Source organism: Lepeophtheirus salmonis, chromosome 3, assembly GCF_016086655.4.
Source record: "Lepeophtheirus salmonis chromosome 3, UVic_Lsal_1.4, whole genome shotgun sequence".
Classification (NCBI taxonomy): domain Eukaryota; kingdom Metazoa; phylum Arthropoda; class Copepoda; order Siphonostomatoida; family Caligidae; genus Lepeophtheirus; species Lepeophtheirus salmonis.
In genome coordinates, this window is record NC_052133.2 from 14,830,291 (window position 1) to 14,850,658 (window position 20,368).

The 20,368-nt window shown below is 32.3% G+C and overlaps 2 protein-coding genes and 1 long non-coding RNA gene across 34 annotated transcripts in view; 1 reads left to right on the forward strand and 2 right to left on the reverse strand.

The window, feature by feature from the left end:
• syd (JNK-interacting protein syd) overlaps positions 1–10,304 on the reverse strand; it is a 36,615-nt gene extending 26,311 nt beyond the window's left edge. For 10 of the 31 annotated variants that reach the window (XR_011779222.1, XR_011779220.1, XR_011779224.1 and 7 more), the window contains exons 1-8: positions 9,635–10,304; positions 8,791–9,143; positions 7,078–7,222; positions 6,780–7,005; positions 5,590–5,728; positions 5,440–5,531; positions 5,072–5,107; positions 747–800 (exon numbers count right to left, since the gene is read on the reverse strand). Coding sequence is in view for 8 of the 31 variants with exons in the window: in XM_071887053.1 (XP_071743154.1) it covers positions 747–800; positions 5,072–5,107; positions 5,440–5,531; positions 5,590–5,728; positions 6,780–7,005; positions 7,078–7,222; positions 8,791–9,143; positions 9,635–9,943 (1,354 nt within the window). In the remaining 23 variants the exon portion in view is untranslated. The remainder of the gene's footprint in view (positions 1–746; positions 801–5,071; positions 5,108–5,439; positions 5,532–5,589; positions 5,729–6,779; positions 7,006–7,077; positions 7,223–8,790; positions 9,144–9,634) is intronic. The other 21 variants (XR_011779238.1, XR_011779234.1, XR_011779228.1 and 18 more) reach the window with 6 other exon arrangements.
• A 116-nt stretch (positions 10,305–10,420) lies between these two features.
• On the forward strand, positions 10,421–10,823 carry LOC121114095 (uncharacterized). Its single transcript, XR_005863204.2, has 2 exons — positions 10,421–10,562; positions 10,616–10,823. It is a non-coding gene; the product is annotated as an uncharacterized lncRNA (long non-coding RNA).
• Positions 10,824–14,594: 3,771 nt separating this feature from the next.
• Positions 14,595–18,073, reverse strand: Cse1 (chromosome segregation 1). 2 transcript variants are annotated; one of them, XM_040707932.2, is made up of 2 exons: positions 17,732–18,073; positions 14,595–17,364 (listed from the first exon to the last, which is right to left on the reverse strand). In XM_040707932.2, the coding sequence occupies exons 1-2, from the start codon at positions 17,960–17,962 to the stop codon at positions 14,683–14,685; spliced, it is 2,913 nt and encodes a 970-aa protein (XP_040563866.1). In that variant the 5' UTR covers positions 17,963–18,073; the 3' UTR covers positions 14,595–14,682. The 2 variants fall into 2 exon arrangements, with proteins under 2 accessions (XP_040563866.1, XP_071743151.1); XM_071887050.1 differs by lacking the exon at positions 17,732–18,073 and adding an exon at positions 17,420–17,655.
• Between the last annotated feature and the right edge of the window lie 2,295 nt (positions 18,074–20,368).

The following is a 20,368-nucleotide window of genomic DNA, read 5'->3' on the forward strand; positions in this document are numbered from 1 at the left end:
TTAGAAAATGCCAATTATTTTTATGGGCTTTTTTAAAGCAAAAAAAAAATCATTTGCATCTCAATATATGAAGTAAAATTTAAAAAATATATATCTAGCACGGAACCCCAAATAAAGGATAGGGCCTAGGGCAGGGAACCCGGCTCTGGGTTTGTATATAATATGTGATGCCAGGCTCTTTATTAGTATTTTTCATAGACTTTATTATAAAATCACTCAGAACAAGGACGGAAATAAGAAAACAAAACGAGGATTTGGACAGTAGATAATAATATACAATATTACAGGGGCATCCAAAGGGGGCTATAGCCCCCTCATCCCGAAAATGGAGATGTTTAAAAAAATCACTTGTATGGAAAAAATGGCCCCCCAAAATCAATTAAAGGATTTGTTTTCTAAAAAAATCGACTTTCCTTTATATAAAAAAGGTGATTCAATTAAAAAAAAAATTAAGGACTTCTTTCTATAAAAAAAAAACAATCCTCCCCTCCCCCGCCCCCAAATGAAATCCTGCGGACGCCCCTTTATTATGTTGTTATGTTATTTATTATTAAGACAAGAACTACACTCATAACAATTAAATAATCACTTATGAGATTTGTATTAGTAGAATAATTATAATACTTATTAGAGTGAAGATGGTAGTACATAGAAGTAATAATACGTTGTTGTTAAGAGCTTAGTGTTGATTCCAGAATCTTCAACAACAGAAAACCGTAAAAAACAAAACAAATAGATGACCCTACCTAACATGATGTTGTCCTCTAAGCTAAAGCAGCTGGAGTCATCAAAATCGTGGTCTAATTAAATGAAATGCATGTTATTCTTCAGTATAGATATATACACATATATAAACACAAAGATACACAAATTCTTTAGAAAACTACCTATGAACATAAATTATAATAATTACAGCAATATCCCAAACAGTCCATGTTAATAGCTCCATTAAACAACCGCTCTATTCTAAACTGTCATTATTTTCGCGTACAGTTATGCCTTTAAGTATTGTTAACCTTATATTAGTTTTTAATAAAATTACGACTTCAGCCTAAACAAGAAGTAAGTGACATAAATGTTATCAATTAACTTTTTCTCTTAGTAATAAATGAACATATGGGTGGATTTTAGTTTATTTCTTCAAATTACTTAATGGTAAAAGCACTTTTATTTAAATGTTACCTACTTTATTATCGTTTCTATCCATTGTCACAGTCCATTGCTAGCGCTTTGGAATATCCTTTACTAATACATTCATCTGATTTTTTTCTTACTCATATTGGCTCAAACTTCATATGTAATTTATTAACGTATCTTTGATATACAGGGTAGGGAAGCAAAACGTGGACTCTTAATTAATGTTTATTTTCTCATAACTATGAAGAAGTTTTTATGATTATTTTTTGATATTCTGTTTCTACTGTCCTATTTACATAAACAAACTATCTAATAATTTAGTCATTTCATCATCATGAATGAGCAACAAGTAAAGGGCTGGAGTTGGTGTGGTGAAGATTACGGACATTGTTAAGTGTTCTAGGAGCTTGGTTTTTAAGTTGGCCAAGATGGAAATAAAATGAAGAAGATCTCTCCAGGATATAAAGAAGTGGAGAGCATAATTTAAAGAGGGATACGAAGTTCAAGTTAAGTTTGGAGAAGAATATAAAAGAGGATCCTACTAGGCCTATGAATCACCTCACCAACGACTTCAGGAGGGCTATAAAGCATAACTTGGGATTAATTTCTTTCGTAAGCATCCCACGTCGCCTTCTGAAAGAGAGCATAAAAGCCAGGAGGCTCAAGAGGCAAGAAAACTCTTTACATGGATCAAGGCAATGGGTCAATAGTGAAAATTTTCTTGGAAAAGAAGATTTTCACAGTTGATAAATTCCACAACCTCCGGAACGACCGCTGGCTCGCAGAAACAAAAGAAGAGGTCCAAGGGGTTTACCACACCAAATATCCGGTCCAAACAATGGTCCTCAGCGTTGTGGCCTCTGTTGGAAAGAAGATGCCTCCGTTCTTTTTCAAGGCTGGACAGAAAATATAGGGTACTTAGGTACACCACCTTTCCATGGCTGAAGGACAACTACTCGGAGGGTAAATACGTGTGGACTCAGGACGTTGCCCCCTCTCACACGTCTACCAAGTACCAAAAGTTCTGTGCCGATAACAGGTCGAAGAGATATGGCCCCCTTCCTCACCAGATTTGAACACACTGGACTTTTCTATATCAGGCATTTTGGAGAGAGAAACCGACAAGACCTCACACCCAAATGTGGACTCACTGAAGTCCTCCATAGTGGCTGCATGGCACAACTTGTCAGAGGAGTTTGTCATCAACTCCTGCATAACCTTCAGGTAACCTGTAAAGTCTTTGATAGATAATGAAGGCAGCCATGTTGAGTGAAAAAAAGTTTTGCAAAAACATTGTCTTCGTATTTTGTTTCCATTATTCTTTTGCCTATTATTGAAAATATAAAATAATCTAAATCCATCTCTCGAATCCACGTTTTTCTGCCCTACCTTTATGTAAACTATGTATACAATGGAACCTGGTCTAACAGTCACCTATTTTAAGCGTGTCATTGCACTAAGCAGCCATATCCAGAATTGATATAAAATAGAAAACCTGGTTTAAGGAATTACCTGTACTTAGCAGTCGCTTTTTTAATTTCTCTTCCCTGACCAAAGAATATGGGTCTGACTGTATTTATTTTATAATATTAGGGAATATAAATTTTGACAATATTTATGTCTGAGCCATCTTGTTTAGACTTAAGCTGCAATTTTATACTACAAAAAATATTAGCAGGGTGACGATACTTTTAAACACAGGCGTAGATATAATATAAAATATGGATTTTATTATTAACAAGGCCAGAAATGAACTTATATTAAAACAAAACTCCAACTGATTAGGGTATTGCTGTATGTTAAGTCATAGATTACTTGAGATCTGGATAAATACTCCGACACACAACCTCGTTAATAGAGCCCTGCAAATAAATAATAAATAATTCTTCCATTAATGAAATAAAAATTGTAAAAGAGAAGAAATATTTTTTGTTAATAAGGGATTAATCATAAACACGAAGACCCATTGAAACTCCATTGAAAACCCTCATTTGTAATTTAAATAATTAACCATGGAGAGAGGATTCCGCAGGGATTGGAAAGACTTTGGAAAGACAAAAAATTTCGCTGAAAAAATTCTTTTTTTTCCTTTTTTTGGCGTGAAACTTGAAAGAATGCTTCAAAATCAATTATCAAGTATGATATAATTTGGTCAAAGAAAGAAGTTTTCTTTTCATGGAATTTTCTCTTAATCCTTTCAGATCTAACTTCTTATCCCATATGTCCTATATTAGTGAGCATGAAGGAAGGACCTTTTATTAAATTTCATCAAAGAAAGACTTTTTTTAAGGAGTGACCATGCCATAGTTATAATAATATTGTCAGTTCCTTCGTAGATTGGAGATGAGAGTCTCTTGATGAACCTTTTTCATCAATAGATTACTTTACGCTAAGTAATTCATGTTTCAGCTTAACGATAAAATAAAATAATTCATTAAATCAAAACAGAAATGGTTATAATAGAGAGATTGTGTGATTTTAAAAGTGAATAGTTTATCCAGACGTTAAGTAATCCACGGTTAAGTAAAGGATAGAGTAAGTCAAGGGAAGAATAACTTTAGGTATACTGACGCACTCAGAAACAACAAAAAAGGTAATACTTGTATTTATAGACACAGTTGTTCATCTGTTAGTCAAATCACCAATCATCAAATCATCAACTTATTTGATAGGACAAAAAAAATGTATGTTTTCGTATAGATTGTGTTGGGAGATCCATCCTTTTATATTTAGAAGATCGAGTGACTTATAATATTAATGTAGGCATAAATTTACATAACTAAAGTGTAGTTAGAAATATATATATTATAAAAAACAGGGGAAAATGGCAAGATTGAAGGAGGATGTCGGGGAGAGACTAGAACATGATCAGCTCATAATCGTAATTAATGAGATTATAATTTTGAGGATCCTATTTCGAATGTAAAGGATCTCATTAGGTAAAGTAAGTAGTTGACAATGTATTACAGTTCCTTCCTTTAATAAGGAAATGTAATGAGAGAAAAATAAGAGTATTAGAGAAAAATATAAGTAGATAAAAAAAAGTTAGGCTTGCATCTGATCACTTTTCAAGAAGATAGATTTACACAATAGTCAGAAATAGTTCTAGGTAATTTTGCCATCAATATTTTTGCGGTTGGTTATTCTGGCTCGAGGAGATTTTGCTGCATCGTAGCTTTTTTATGTTTTTTTTTTTTTTTAATAATCGGTTTACAACTTAACTGTCGTATCTTGATCAGATTAGTTATATAGCTAGGATAAGAAGAAAAAGGGGAAATAAGATCAATATGATTGACTTATCATTTATCAACCATTTATTAATGAATTTTATAGTTGGTCCTATTTTTCTTTGATTTTGAATTGTATACATTCAATCGATCCAAAAAAAATTGGGATTTCAAATATTATCCTAAAATGGAAGCGTTTCTTACAATACGTTGTGATGTTGATATAAAATTACAACTACGACAAACATTAAAGCTTCATATTTAATGGGACAAAGTTTATATGAGTTGACCAACAGGAATTTATTATCAGAAATGATGTTTTTCACCACAACAGGTTGCGTGATTGGAGCTTGTGTTCCTCCAGATAGTATACTAACTCATTGGCGTTCATTACTTTTATTATTATTATTTATTAATTATCTTCCATTTTTCTTTTTTTTCCAAGCTATAAAATTAATCTGATTTAGATTCAACAGTAAAGTTCTAACCGATAATAAAAAAATATAAAATATAAAAATCTCCTCGAGGCAAAATTACAGGTCGCCCTCAAAAATTATATAAATAATCCTACGACACATAAGTTTATTTTTTGACTAAAGTTTAAAATAAAAATAAAATGAAAGAAAAGATAAAAACAATCTACAGAAAAAAAAAATACAGTTAATTTAAAAAAAAAAAAAAAAAGATTAGAAAACAAAGACACTAACCTGCCGAAGCAAATTCGCCAGGATGAACCCAGCCTCCTGTTTATATGTATGTAAATTGTGATGAGACGAGAATTTTTTTAACGATAAGGAGAAAAAATAATAATTTGTAATTGATACCCAAAGTTTTAAAAAGATTTGCAAACTATTCGCAAAAAGTTGTAATATTATCAAAAATGAATAGTTCTCTAAAATATAGTTCTAAATAAGTCTTAAGTCATCCCTGAAGCAAGAAATGTACCTAAACATATTCAATAATCTAATTCTAATACAAAAGATTGTCTTTGTATATTAGTTATACCAGATCCATTTTTGAATTTTAAGTAACTCACAAAAAGATAACATATAAAGAGAAAAAGAGGAAAACTTACCCGTTATGTCCGCCCCTTCATCAACATCACCAAGTGCATCCGCATCTTGAAAACTCAACTCTTGATAGAGAGTGTTTCCAGTACGCGTTTCACTGAAAATTACGTATATGTTTGTATGTTCATAAAAAATTATTTTTTTGTGTGTCTTACACTTTGGTTTGACTGAGTCCCATTTTAACTGGGGTAGTAGGTGTAACTGGACCAATATTTGGATCTTGTGTAATATATTCCGTATCTTCACCCTCCAAGTCAATGACTTCGTCACTGAGAACACCATTATCAACCCAACCTTATTTAAAATAGTAATCATATTATTTTTTGGGGAAAGATTTGGTAGAAGTATAAGTAAAATTAGGCAGTGGTTCTCAAGCTTGAGCCACAATAAAACATTAATAGCGATGTACCGATGCATCGGGATAACTATAGGACAGAATTAGCTCATAACGGCCGATTCCAACTTATAAAACAACTTATTCCATCAATATTTTGCTACAAACTATTTCAACAAATATTTAACATTTGAAATAGTTAACATTTTTTTACAAAAACACTTCCACATTGGCAGTCCTTTTTAGTTGCAGCATTAAGAGTTTCAAGGTCTTTGATTTGCACTTTATAAATAATTAATTGAGCTGAATTCATTATCAGAAAAGCAGAGATATTTGTATTATATTAGTTTCTTATTAAAGTTTACAAGGATAGAGCTGGAATCGGTATCTAAATTGTTTTTAAAACTGGTGTCGGTACATCTCTTAACATTACAACACCAAAGATAAAAAATAAAGGTTGAGAGCCACTGGTTCATAAGACATAACTACCAAAATATTTTGAAGAAAAAAAAAGGACAAAATATTTCTTTTTGAATCAGAAAAGTGAGGGAAAAGGGAGGAGAAAAATCATTGAAAATGATTCAAAAAGAAAAATTATCTACAAAAAAAAAAAAAAAAAAAAAAAAAAAAAAAGAGTCCTCCAAACGATATAATATGTACATAATTACATAAGATCATAACGGTATGATTACGAATTATATATATTTTTAAATAATAAATAACTAAACGCTTGGGAAAACTCTACAATCAGAGGGGAAAATAATAAGAAAAAGAAGAATAGGAAAATAATGAATTGTGAGTTAATTTAAGGTGAGTAAATTAGGTTAGTTTCTCCATCATCTAACTAATTTTATAAAAGAATCAATATATTATAAATGCAATCTCGTACAGTATTGCTATAGGCACAAAGGGGGAAAAATAAAAACTTGGCTACGAAGGAAAAATAAAAAAAACAATGTGGTTTTTAAGGAATTAAATGAGGTTTCAACAAAGCATTTTAAGCCAAATTACTATGCTCATTCTGAAAATGATCGGTGGGTGCAGAGTCAACAACAACCACTGTTGCTGTTTCTGTGCTTATAACATTTTCGTCTGGTTTATCAGACCTAAAATCAGATGTAAGTGTAAGTGCAACATCCCCAGTTGTGTTAGTGAGATCAGTTGTTTCCAAATTATCAGTACTCTGACCTTTATCGACCATGCGTTTTGGTTGATTACCCGATGAATCATTGGCGCCCTAATTGTTCCATAATAATAAATGTAAATTGTAATTAATGATACGCAAGATCATTGATAGAATATATATTACAATTAGCTCATTGCGTAAATTTGTTGATTTGTCATGTCCCATGTCTGAATTACAATTCTCCGAGGAAACACCAGAATGTAAAAGGCTTTGTAAAGGATTGCTTCCTTCTAGTTCAGTATAACCGAAAGAAATTGGGCCGGATGACCTATAAAATAAATGAATATTTCATAACTAAGACTAATCAACATGAATCATTATAGTTAGTTATACAAATGATTACAGACAAAATCCTGCACTGAGGCTGTTACTGATTTGTAATAAAGATTCAATAATTTTGTGGGAAAAGTAACTAACTTAACATATATGACGATATATCTACCTTTAAAAAAACAAACATAATTCACTTAGCAGAGTCCTGCTTCTTAACAACAATGTTCATATAATAATAATAAAATACAGGAACTTTATTCCACATGTTGATGATTATAGTTAGGAATGAATGTGGTTTTGAAAAGCTATTAAATTTCAAAATGAGAAATCAATTAAACTGTAATCACAAACGCTTACACAAAATTTTTCATATGAGTGAGACCCTCACTATTTATTAAAATCAATTGTAGACTACCTATGTAAATCACAGTCAATCGATGATTTGGACAAATGCATAATTAGAGTTGTATAAAATATGACCTCCCGGTATGCTAAAATAGTAGAAACCGAAAATTAACGTAGTTCTCTTGACGATTTGAAGAATGTTTGGGAGAAGAGCAATTTAGCTGGCATGACGTTCTGTTAGATAAGCACCAAGGAGCCGTGAGATGAAGGAAATAAACACAAATCCCACTTCATATCAAACAAGGACATAGGCAGGAATTACTCGGATGTCTTTCGATGCTTAATTCTACTGATTCCAACAAGTACTTACACTCGTTATAACTTCCAAACAAATTTTCAGTTTTACTTTCCATCATTCACGTGCACACGCACTAATAACTACTTTATACTTAGATGTATCTCTTTAAGAATTGATGGCAGCTTCGGTAAATTAAAAACCCTGTTCAGGTTGCAACTACAAAAAGTATTACGCTCGTTCTAGGTCATATTTTATGCAGCTCTAAGGATAATACAGTTTTATTGGCACATCTTATGGCTAAGACTACAATAAGTTTATAACCGATTTGTACGTTATACACACTTCAGTACTCTGAATATCAAGTCAAACTTAATAAGCGATACAAATAAGTTGCAATAGCTTATCTATGTATATAATATGTTAAATATGGCTCAAAACTAAACATTACATATATACATATGTTGTCTACAAGTTTAGATATCTGTACAAGTTCCAACTTTCTTAAGCCAATTATAAAAGTTGTAATATATTTGTTTTAAAATGCCTTATTTAATTTCAGTACGAGGCATTTTAATTAACAATTACTAAATAATGTTATAATTTCATTTTAATTTATTAAAATTACTTAGTTATTATTTATTTGGGAGTAATGTATCTATGGACATTTGAACTTTACAATATGGCACAGAATATGTACTCATCAAATTAGTAAGTGCCATCAAAATAGTCAAAAATTATATTATTATACTATCCATTAAATATTCAATATTTTTGTATTATCGTCATCACAAGTACTCTAAATTCCTCATCTACTTTTTTAGGTTGCAACAACTAGATAGTACACAAAATAAATATGAAAAAGCATAACTAACACTTAAACTTGAATATCAAATTGGGCTATTAAAATCACCATCACATACCTATTCAATTGATTCAATGCACTAATTCTATTTTGTTGATTCCTAGAAGAAGCTGAGGGCCCATGCATTTGCTCCATTTTTTCAGATCCCAAAAAGTTCTTAGCTCGCTCCATATAATCAATGTGGGTTTTGAATAACTCTGTATATCGATCATGGAGTTTAGAATATTCACGCTTCATTTCGTTTTCCTTTTCCTCGAGTCGATTTATATGTTCTTGATTATTTTTCGCTTTAAGCTCAAACATTTTGACCGTTGACGTAATAGACTCAATTTTAACATTAAGATCCTTGCGTTCCCCATCAAAATTGTCTTCAAATTCAATGTTTTTAGATTCGGCGCCTTTACGAAGTGCCTGAAATGATCAAAAATATGTTTTTTAATAAGCATTTTAAATATAGAGCATTCATAACGGGTTCAGGAATTCATACGTAATTAAAGAGGGTGAAATTTTACTTTAATGTCATATTCATTCATTGAAAAGAATTAAATTGACATATCAGAGTAGAATGAGTACAAAGTTATTTGTTCGTTAATAGTTGATAAAATTGGTAGAAATCAATAATGTCCTTTCATTATACATTGATAATAATTAAGTTGAATGATTTATCAAGGCTTTCAAAATAAAAAAAATAAAAACATGTGTGAACAAGGCATAGGATAATTTAAAATAGAACACTATAAGGAACAAATACATTGTAACTTTTAAGTGTACATCAAGTGCCCAACATTCATTTTATAGGTGGAGAGGGAACGAAAACACGGGTATAATGGATTGAAACTACATAACAAATAAAGGATGTTTTTTTATTAGAAAAAAGGATGAAAGAGGCCCATTTCTCACACCTTTTCTCTTTCATATTGCGTGACGAGTTGCTCATTGTCCTCTTTGAGAAGCTCCAACTCCACTTCATACTCTTGAATCTCCGTATACGAAAGATCCAATGACTCAAGAACGTTCACAATCAATGGCATAAGAGATTTAACAACATCCGTATCATAGCGAATTATCATGGACTCGAACTCTTCATAGATACTCCCAGCCAAGGATTGGACTTTTTCATTCATTACGGCTTGATTGTTATTATGATGATCCGTCCCATCCTCTGGGAGGCCGAGACCCGAGGAGCTCAGAATATATTCCTCAGCGTTCATGATGCTGAATCTCACTGGGTTGGCTTTTTTTTAGAGATTCATTTGGTTTCCATTTCAAACAGAGTTTTTTATATTATATTTATGATTTATCATAGATAGTGTAAAAAAGTAAAATGTAAAAATATATTTCGTCAACGAATGTATCAGTATTCCAAATCCAAATAGGCGACGTCACTTCTCAATTCCCTTTTTCCTTCTCTTTTTTTTTTCTTCTTCTTTTTTTTTTTTTCAGTCACTTCATATAAGATATACACACGCTCGTGCGGGCCCTCATACCCACTGAGTCCTACAAGTATTTTTAGGAGGTGATCCGGCCAGAAGGACGGACACTTTATATAAGCAGCAAAGGACTACTACTACTAGGAGGAGACGAATAATAAAAAACGAAGAGGAGCAGCAGGAGAGTCAATATCATAATTTTATAAATTTATCAATGCTACTGCTGTAGTAGTATAGATTGCAAGCACACCCCTTTCTTTATTTTTCTGTTACTCCTCTCTCTCTTTCTTCTTCGTATTTAATATTAACAATTCTCTGCTCTTCCTCATTCCCTTTATTTATTTCAACTTTTTCAGCAGCACTAACTAACATATCTATTAAAATAATTACTCATCTCGCCGTAATTCATACGCAATCATTTTCTTTATAATTAATAACAAAGAATTCTTTCAGCGCCGGAATGGAAAGGAAATTATGTATGCCAATAAGTATAACAGAGATAAAGCAATATTGAATTCCATGTTGCTGTTCCACCATGTGTCATGCACATGGGCTATACAAATGTATCACCGTTAAATAATATGTTATGATAGCTTGACGCAATCATTGTGATGATATAATGATAGATGCGTATGAAATACAAAAATGATTGAAATCCCTATGTTACGGAATTGACGTTTATTAAAAGCCTTATTGTAAATTGCATTGGAGGAGATTCTAAAAGATCTTAATTCATGAATCATTATAAAGTACATTTCATTGCACAAATATTAATAATTAAATTCGTAATAAATAGTGATTCATTGTTAGATCCACTATGAAAATATTTGCGAACTTATGATGGGGTACTTTCAAATAATATGATACAAATATTAGTTACAAAAAAAAATATATTTGAATATCTCTGAGTGCCGAAAGGTCTGCTGTCATGACTCATGCCTTGGTCTCTTGTTTATGGATGGCAAGTACTAATTAAGATTATAAAATTGGATTTAATTATAAGCCAGTCATTTTAATTACCAATTATTAAGTGATACTATTATTTAATTTAATTAAATAACTTATTTATGATATATTTGGGAAACCGTATAATTAAACCGATAAATGGACTACAGAATAGTTATAAATTATATGATTAACTAACCAACAGTATTTTTGTGTCCGAACATGTCCTCTTTTTACATCCTGAACTGAGTGTCCAAGGACTACATTTCAATTTTATGAAATGTTTAACATACGTTAGGGCGATTTCATTATCGACTGAAAACAAGTCAATTTAAAAGTGAACAAGAACGAATTTAAAATACAATATCGTTAAAAAATCTTGATAATTGATTAATATTTTATTCTTAAATTTTTACTAATTATAAAATATTAACCATATTTCGTAAATAATCTCTTTTTGGAAATCAAAATATGATCATCCTAAACTTATTGTCAATTTCTATAAGAGAAGTTAACAAAATTAAGATTATAAAATATAGTTCAAATCATTGCATTATCCAGTGATTGTTCAAGGAATTTTCTGAAGACATGTTCCCCCTCTAATAGCGCTCATACTATGACAGTGCTGTAATCATGATTTTGTTATGAATCATGGGTAAGTTTGGTTGGAGGGACTATGGATGACTCACCAATAATAGGATCGATAAATACTACTACTGAAAAAATATTGGGGTCCTCGGCTCCGTTACAGAGGGAGCATTTCTTCAGATTTTGATCGAGATTGGCAATTAGTTTAGTTTAGCCATTGCCAATGATTACGGCCTGCATGGCCAAAGTAATTTTAATTGAAATTTTTCAAAAAATAATAATTTTTTTATCGGTTGCAACATGTACCATTTCCTTACAGTAAAATCTACAAGTTATACACAACATAGGGACTAGATGAGTATCCAATGTACAACATACTTTTATGATAGTATACTTATGTACAAAGAACAAAGATTAGATCAAGTTTTCGCCCACAGTTAGGTTTATTTTCGCATAAGGGTTAGAAACAAACTCTACGCTGAGTTGATTGAGACACACGTGGGTAAAACAAACAGCCACATGAGGGACTTGTGAGAATTTTGGCATTAAATTTGCTGTGTGGAAATGTATTGTTATACAAATATAAATGAATATGTCATAAGGAATGAGATTTCTTTTAAGCAATCGAGAAATGCAATTTCTTCATCAGTTAAAAGATTTGGCAATGACCTTGGATAACTGCCAAATATTTATCAAAGTACCGGTTATTGAGCTCCAAATATTAAATGGATCATAATGTTAATATATGTTAGGCATTGTTCTTTGTGTAGGATTAATTGGGATCCAGAAATATATAGAACAAAAATATAGAATCGTGGATCCTTTCCATCACTCAATTAAAAAAATCCTAAATGTACGTGTAACTTTTTTATAAGTACATTTTTACAAGATACATATATCATTGAAATTTTCACATGTTATAAATACATATATGTATAATTACTAATTAATTATTAATGTAGCATTTATAAGTGCATGCAAAATACAAAAAAAACAAAAAAAAAACACTGTAGGTCTAAAGTAAACGTTATCAAGGATATTATGTAAAAAAATTAAACAACGTCCTTAAAGCTAAATTATGAGGTGTTGAGTCGATGAATTGATCCTTAGAAATAGCAAATGATATCGAAATAAACTTCATCCTTGATTATTTAAATCAATGATATGAACCAGAGCTGGGTACTCTAATTAATGCAATTCGGACTCGAGAAGTATTCAACAGTGACTGCACACTGGACTCAGAGCCGAAGTTATAAGATTAAGACTTGAAAAATATTCTAGGGATTAGAGTTGAGACCCACAAACATCCTTTACACATAGGCTGAGTTTGAAATGTATTATTGACACTAAGGAGGCCAAGATTTTGAAATTTGTACCAGGGGAGGAGGATTTTGTATGTTATTTGGACTCGAGTCTCGTTAAAGTAATACTTTAAACACAACTACGATTGGAAGTTATAAGATTCAGACTTAAAAAAATCAATAATTGAGATCATACACACTCGTTGCATTGAATTATAATTATGTTCCATAAATCTTTAAATAAAGTCAGGCTCCGTGCACACTTTTTGAAAATGGAGGGGCCAGAAACTAATCAAAAACCAAATGTATTTATGGCTGTAATATGATAGTTGTAAATTATTAAAAGTTGAGGGTCCATTGCCTCCCTGAAGGTTGAATTTTAATATTAATGATGGGTGACTAAATCATCGATGGGATTTCTTGGACTCGAGTAATCAGATTTAAGTCTAATTAAAATTCACCATTAAATTAGGCTCGAAATAAATTGAAAAAACTTGAGACTTTACTCAGACTCGTAAAACAACTCTGATACAAATTGAATATGTGCACAACCATTTCGGAATACGTATCTACGAGTTACGTAATTGCAAAAACGTTTTGACAAGACCAAATAATAATATTATGCTTGCAGTTTGAAGATGTCATGCTTGAGTACTCTCTACGAAAAGTGAAAGGTCTTTTATACTTAGTTATATTTAGACATGTATGAAATCATTAAAAAGATTTAACTAATTATTATTGCAAAACTGTTCATGATAATTATGAGAGCACGATCGGGTTTGTCCAATCATGAATAAAGTAGGTACAGAATATTGTATTGAATTAATAAAAATTACATTTGAATAACGGATCAGTACGTACATTATCATTAGTGAATCATTAAGCAATGATATTTTTCACGCTTATTCAAGAGTAGGTCTTCTCTCATGTGGCATTTACTTGAAAAAAATATGAGTCATATAGTAAAGATGAATTCGACATGTTGATGTACTCACAAAACATGATACTCAACAGATACAGAGAAATTTCAGGTGGAATTGGATTCGATTATTTAGATTCGAACCATTTTTGAATTTGAAGAACCTAGTTCCCATCTTACTTAATGTTTGATAGGGAGAATTTAATCTTAATTGAGAATAAATAACATGATATAAAAATAACTCATACAATGACGTAAGTTCGCATTCTTCTATGACTTTATAGTGGTATCTAATTTGGGGAAGTTTACGTGCAAAAATTGGGTTATTTGTCACAAAACTTCACCCATGAAGGAATTATTATAAAGTCTGAGTTAATTTAGAAAATATCTTTCGTTAAGCTTCAATTCGTAAATTATTCTTATCTTTAACTTATACTAATTGATAAAAATGTTAATTACGGAATGGCAATAATTTTATTTAAGTAAAACTATACCTCGAACATTTCGGATAATGGGTCTAGTGGAAATACAAGAGTAGCATATTTGCAAGTATATGCTGGGCTTTATTAATGCGCTCTTATAGGTACAAAATCGTAAAATAGCAAAACTCAGACTGATTAAATCCATATTGAATTGGATATTGATAAAAATAGGAGATCAGTTATTAAAAGCCTAATTCTTGTATTTATCTCTTTATTAATTAGTTTCAAATTTTCATAAATATCAATATCACAAAATAAAAAGGCCTGGTTTAATCTTCATTTTAACTAAGAAAGGTTAACTCCAGCTCCTTGAAGATAGGATTGAAGAAATTGTTGAGCTTGAGGCTCGAGTTGACCAATGAGGGGTGAGATGACACCTGGTGAGGAAGCTGATAATTTTTGCAAACTTTGAGCCAAATGTATTTTAGGATCAGTAATGGATGCGACCGGGTCTACCTTACGTTTACCAGCAAATACTAATTGACTGTAAGCCGTTTGATATCCTGGAGTATCTTCTACTTCAATGAAATGCTCATCATCGGGTATTGATTCGTCTTGGGGTAGTTCAAAAAGACCAATAAGTGCATTTAAAATAGTGGGCCAATTACTAGCATAAGCCCCTGACAAAAGACAAGGAGTTTCAGTTAAGAGTTTCGTAATGCCAATTGCAGCAATCTTTTTTTCGGTCAGGCCGGATATTTTCTGGATTTCAAGGACAATGAGTCTTTGACAAACCATAGAAAACATGTTGGATTGAATTGAATCAATCGTTTCCTGAAGCTTCATTCCATCATATTTGATGACAAAAAGGAACATAAAAACTAAGAAGCTCTTGACGAATTTAGTTGTTTTTGACGATGTTAGACGTTGGAAAAGGAGTGTAAATATAGGTTTGATATACGTTCCAATTACAGCTGGTGGCAAGTGTTCCACCATGGATTGAACTAGGTAAAATCCTTCATGATCAGTACTCTTGGAGGCAATAAGTTTTTGAAATACCCCCAGTAAGCCCTCAACCTTGTTTGCTTCTACAATTTGCTGAGGTCCCCTTGAGACATAAGCCTGAATCAATCGCACAAGGGGAGTAATGTTAGCGGGTCTTTCCCATAAAACAGGCATGAGTAAAAAGGGAAATAATTCCATATAAGGTCCAGGTATGCTAGAATTGTTATGAAGTTCCAAGAGTAGAGACAGAATTTGGAAAACATATGGAACAAACTCTTGAACGTCTTGTTGTAAAATTTCTTGGAACACCGGGAAAAGAACCATCTCAAAATTAGAAACTGCAGTGGGCTGTGTTTTACACACGATTCTAATGGACAATGAAAGAGATTCAAATAGATAATGATTGTAATGGGGTCTTGTAGGATTCTTAGCAGCTTGTTGTAATTTTTGTGTGAGAACAGGAAGAAGAGATGCCAAAAAAGGCACTACAGATTCCTGCAAAGCAGAAAAGCTTCTCATCACGCATTTCATGACATACTCATTCTCAGCAGATCCAGGGAGAGAAAACGCTCCAAACAATCCTGTCAATAGGGGTTCTGCAATAGGACCTAATTCACTACTAGTAACCAGTGCCTTATTTTCAGGAGTTTTTAAAATAAGAATCTTTTCAATTGTTGTTGCTGCGTAGGTGTGAACAACATGACTGTTGGCCTTTAAAAAGTTAACCATTACGGGTAGACACTGCTTCATCATTTCGGGTGGTAATTGCGATTTAAACGTAAGCATATATTTAATTGCATCTGCCTTGAGAACAGGAAAACCATTAGCATCACTATTTTGTAGATCTGGCAAAATATAATTCGTGCAGAACTCTGTCAAATTGACCAATTGATTGATTTGAGTAATTCCGTGCTTAGCAGTTTTAGCTCGAGTAGCAAGTGACGTAACAAGGTAAATGGCGGCATCTTTGCTCTTCCAGTTTTGTGCAGGATTGGTCTGATACATGTCCAACATAGTTTTAACATACGATCCAAATATTTCAGTAATTTGTGATTCAAAATATCGAGACAACCCTTTTACAAGATCGCATGCAGCTCTTCGCCTCGTCTCTAAATCAGATCCTTCCAAATCCCTACGAATATATTCTTCAGGATTATCCTCAAATAATTCAACGTCAACATCCCTCATTTCCATATTAGGGACAATTATTTTCTCACAAATTGAACCCAAAATGTTTTTGTCCTCAAAAAGGCTCTTGTACTGTTGTCGATCCGCAACAGAAGCCATAAACTGAATGGCATTTGAAACAAGACCATCATATTTGACTTGAAGCCCACTGCTGAGTAAAAGATTCCATACTGCAGTAACAAATTGGTTCATATAAGGACTAAACTCCTCTTCATATTTGTGAGCATACAAGCCAATGTTATCACAAATTTGAGACTTAAGTTCCTCAAGGACTCCTGGTTCTTCATCATCGTCGGTTTTCAAAAGAGCATTATCTGTAGTCAAAAGAGATAAAAAGTGAGTCATCCAAATATTCATGTTGTCCTCAAAAAACTCCGGTAAATCCTGGTAATTCAAGAAATAAAATATTTTAGAAATGAGAGACAGAGAACCAAAGATAACTTTGAGCGCCTCCTTATTTCCAGCATGTGTTTTCCCCAACTCCATAGTGTCATTTAATAAAGTGGTAAAAGGTTGTGCAAAATTGTTGAGAACAAATTTAATTTCTTCCCATAACTTCTGAGATTTCATTTCCACAGAGTATTTTTCAAAAATAGCGAAAGCGGTATGAAGGACGCCATTAATTACATGAAAGTCTCCACTCTTGAAACGTTCGGTCATGGTGTCTAAAAGACCAGGCCATTTCGCAGGGAAATCTGCCTGACCTATAATGGCCACTGAACTACTTAATTGTTTTTGAACAGAGACTGGAGATCTGAGCATTAAATCCACTATATGCACTTTGATGGCATTACGATCCTCCGCATGGATTTTGTCCTCGCCATTCTCTTCGTCCTTAAAAGAAAAAATAAGAAGTAGACTCAAGATTATATAAATTATAATTAAAAACGTGGAAGGGATATCCAAACGATCTCATGTTGGTTTCGTGAGCTCAAAATTTTCTTCAACCCAGCACCGATTAATTAATGATGATTCATTCATCTCGACAAGAGTGAGACTCGGAGGGAAAACACCTCCGGAATCCCACCTCATATTATATCATCATTCAAAATTTAATTAAGTGGTTGAGTTGTACTCTGACGTCACTTGATCATCTGACTTATTTGACGACAGACAGTTGAAACTCTGCTCCCACGATTTTATTTATATCATAACTAAATATCTAATAATTCATTCCAATGATTTTTATGCCTCTACTCACCACTTTCCAATTCCTTTTGATGTAATTTTTGAAAAACACAGAGCCTGCAATCTTAACAGGGAGCTCCACTCCGTCGGATCCCAAGAGTGTGAGGATCACAACGGGAAAGTTCCGATTCCCTTCAACAGATCGTAGGAAATCTTCAGCAGGTTTCCTCACAGCCGAGTTTGGACTCATGGTCTGACCCAGATAGTCAGACATTCCCTTAAGATTCGCATCATTGACCTCCATTTTTGATTTAGCAGAAAACACCGATCCTTGACTCCCTTGGCTTAGATAACGAACAAAAAGGAGCTGAAATGATGAACTCGAGGTTGAGAGATGAACATTTATTGCCGGGAAATAGTGATAGTTCTTTTTTTTCAAGCTTAAATATATAAAGTCATAAAACATTAGGGAAGGCGGCGTAAAATAATTATATTTCCATGATTCAATTAAGCAAATGTTTTTTTGTTTTTTTTTAAATTAACGACTGTCATTATGGCTTTATTTTCAAAATAAGTAAAAAACTATGCCAATTTGATTACTTAATCCAGACCTGTTCCTAGGATTCCTCTTTGGAGGGATCAAATACTTTTCAAAACAAAAAAATATATTGAACTTGATTGAACTTTTTTTTATAAACGTCAATTAACCTTTTTTCTAAAGATATGACCTTTTTCAATGAACGACATTTCATTTTTTACCAGTTAGTAAATATTCTAAATTATTCACAGCAATCACTGTCTTTTGCACGAAATATTACAAACTCTTCCAATTTTCCCCCAGTGACAATGCCTGGCCACTCAGCCCTCTTCTTAATAGAACAAATATGTCTAAAATTATATTAAAAAAACCCTCTAATTCTAAAAAATCTACTCACTATATGAAAATTTTTCTTTGACAGAACTCTTCGTATAAAATATTTTACATTTTGAAAACAGGGCCAGCGTCAGAAGGAGGCTAAAGAGGACGTTGTACCTCATACTTATCCATCCTTAATCGATCCCATATTATGTATAAGAAATGTTTCTCCTTCCATCCTCTTTCGATTCTTATTCGCCCTTGAGCTTTTGGTCCCAATCCAGATGGAAAATATTCTGATTTGAATAATAGTTGCATTAAATACAAGATCACATAAGGAATTATCTAAATTCGAAGGTTTAAATATTGCTCGGAGCGTTTGCCATTTCATTAAGGATTCAAATGCTACTATTCCATTTTGAGTTGGAATATTCCCATTTAGAATTTGACTAATCTTATTTTGAGTTAGATTATTCTTATTTTGAACTGGAAATGGTATAGAACACTCGATATATAATTGGAAAAAAGTCTCCATAGAAAAATACAAGGGCCCACATCTGCATCATAGTCAATGTTGTTGCCTCCAGGCATTTGGGCGAGTTATAATCTGAAACTGAGGGTTTATGCATTTTTTTTTTCCACATTTTCGAAGAATAACTCAGGAAGTACATTTAAGTCGAATAATGTCTGACAATCATTGAAAAAAAAAAAATGAACGAGTTTGATCTTATGACGAATGTAACCTCAATTATGTTTCTAAGAGAAAATAAATATATGCCTAATACCTATACATAGAGGCATGGAATTCTAGACATATGGAATCAGTGATGAAAATCTGGTGTATTTTTTAGCTTTCCCGGTATTTTTGGAATTGTTAGTTTGAAAAATCAATTTTCCTTTCCTCAGTTGTCATTAATATTTATCTCCTGATAACTGAATTTCCTTTTCTACGATATTCAATTATATTCAAAACCTCATTGAACATTCCTGTTTGCTCATAGAATACTAAGAGTAACCTTTAGGATTAGTTCCAGAGCTATAATTGTAAGTCCTTGTTGGACTCAAAGTAGAATTGAGGATCGACATCAGAGTAATTCTTGCAAATGCCCTTCGTTACTTCCATGTTCCTTCTCCCTCATCACAGATGATTGTAGCTGATTTAATGACATTCTTCAAATTTTAAGGATTACCATATTGATTTTTGTTTTCTTTTTTTAATACGGGCAAAATACGCACAATTTTTATCAGTACGTGGAATACTCACGTATCCTCTGAATATACTTCTTAAGCCAAAAACAAGATTACAAAACTAACTTTTTTAATTCACAAAAATTCTGATCTTCCGCTTCTGAAAAAGGTTGAACCTATAAACCACATAATTCAGTGGTGATGATGATGAGATACCTATGTCTAACTAGACTCCTGAAGGTCTCACCACCTTTAAATTTGTTCTAACTATTAATGTAGACGTTGAACGGTCTTTAGGTACCTTTAAAACTACCAATACTGATCGAATACAAAAATAAACGGAAGATAATCTTTCTAAAATGTTGATTTGTAGATATATAAAACTGTTTTTCTTTAGATAAAAATTGCTCAATGTGATATTTTTTTTTTTTTAATTTTAGCCTCCTTTTTTTGCTCGTTATGGCCAAAAAAAAAAAAAATCCCAAATATAATCATCACTCTATGTATTATATTTCTATGCTGATCTCCTCTAGAGTATTAAACCAAGTAGCGTATCGAAGGCTAATATCATTATTGGCAAAAAAAAATATCTTGGTCAAATTGTACTTTTTTTGTCCGCTAGAGGTATTATTTCAAGCATTTGGAAAATAATTTGCTGTTCTCTCG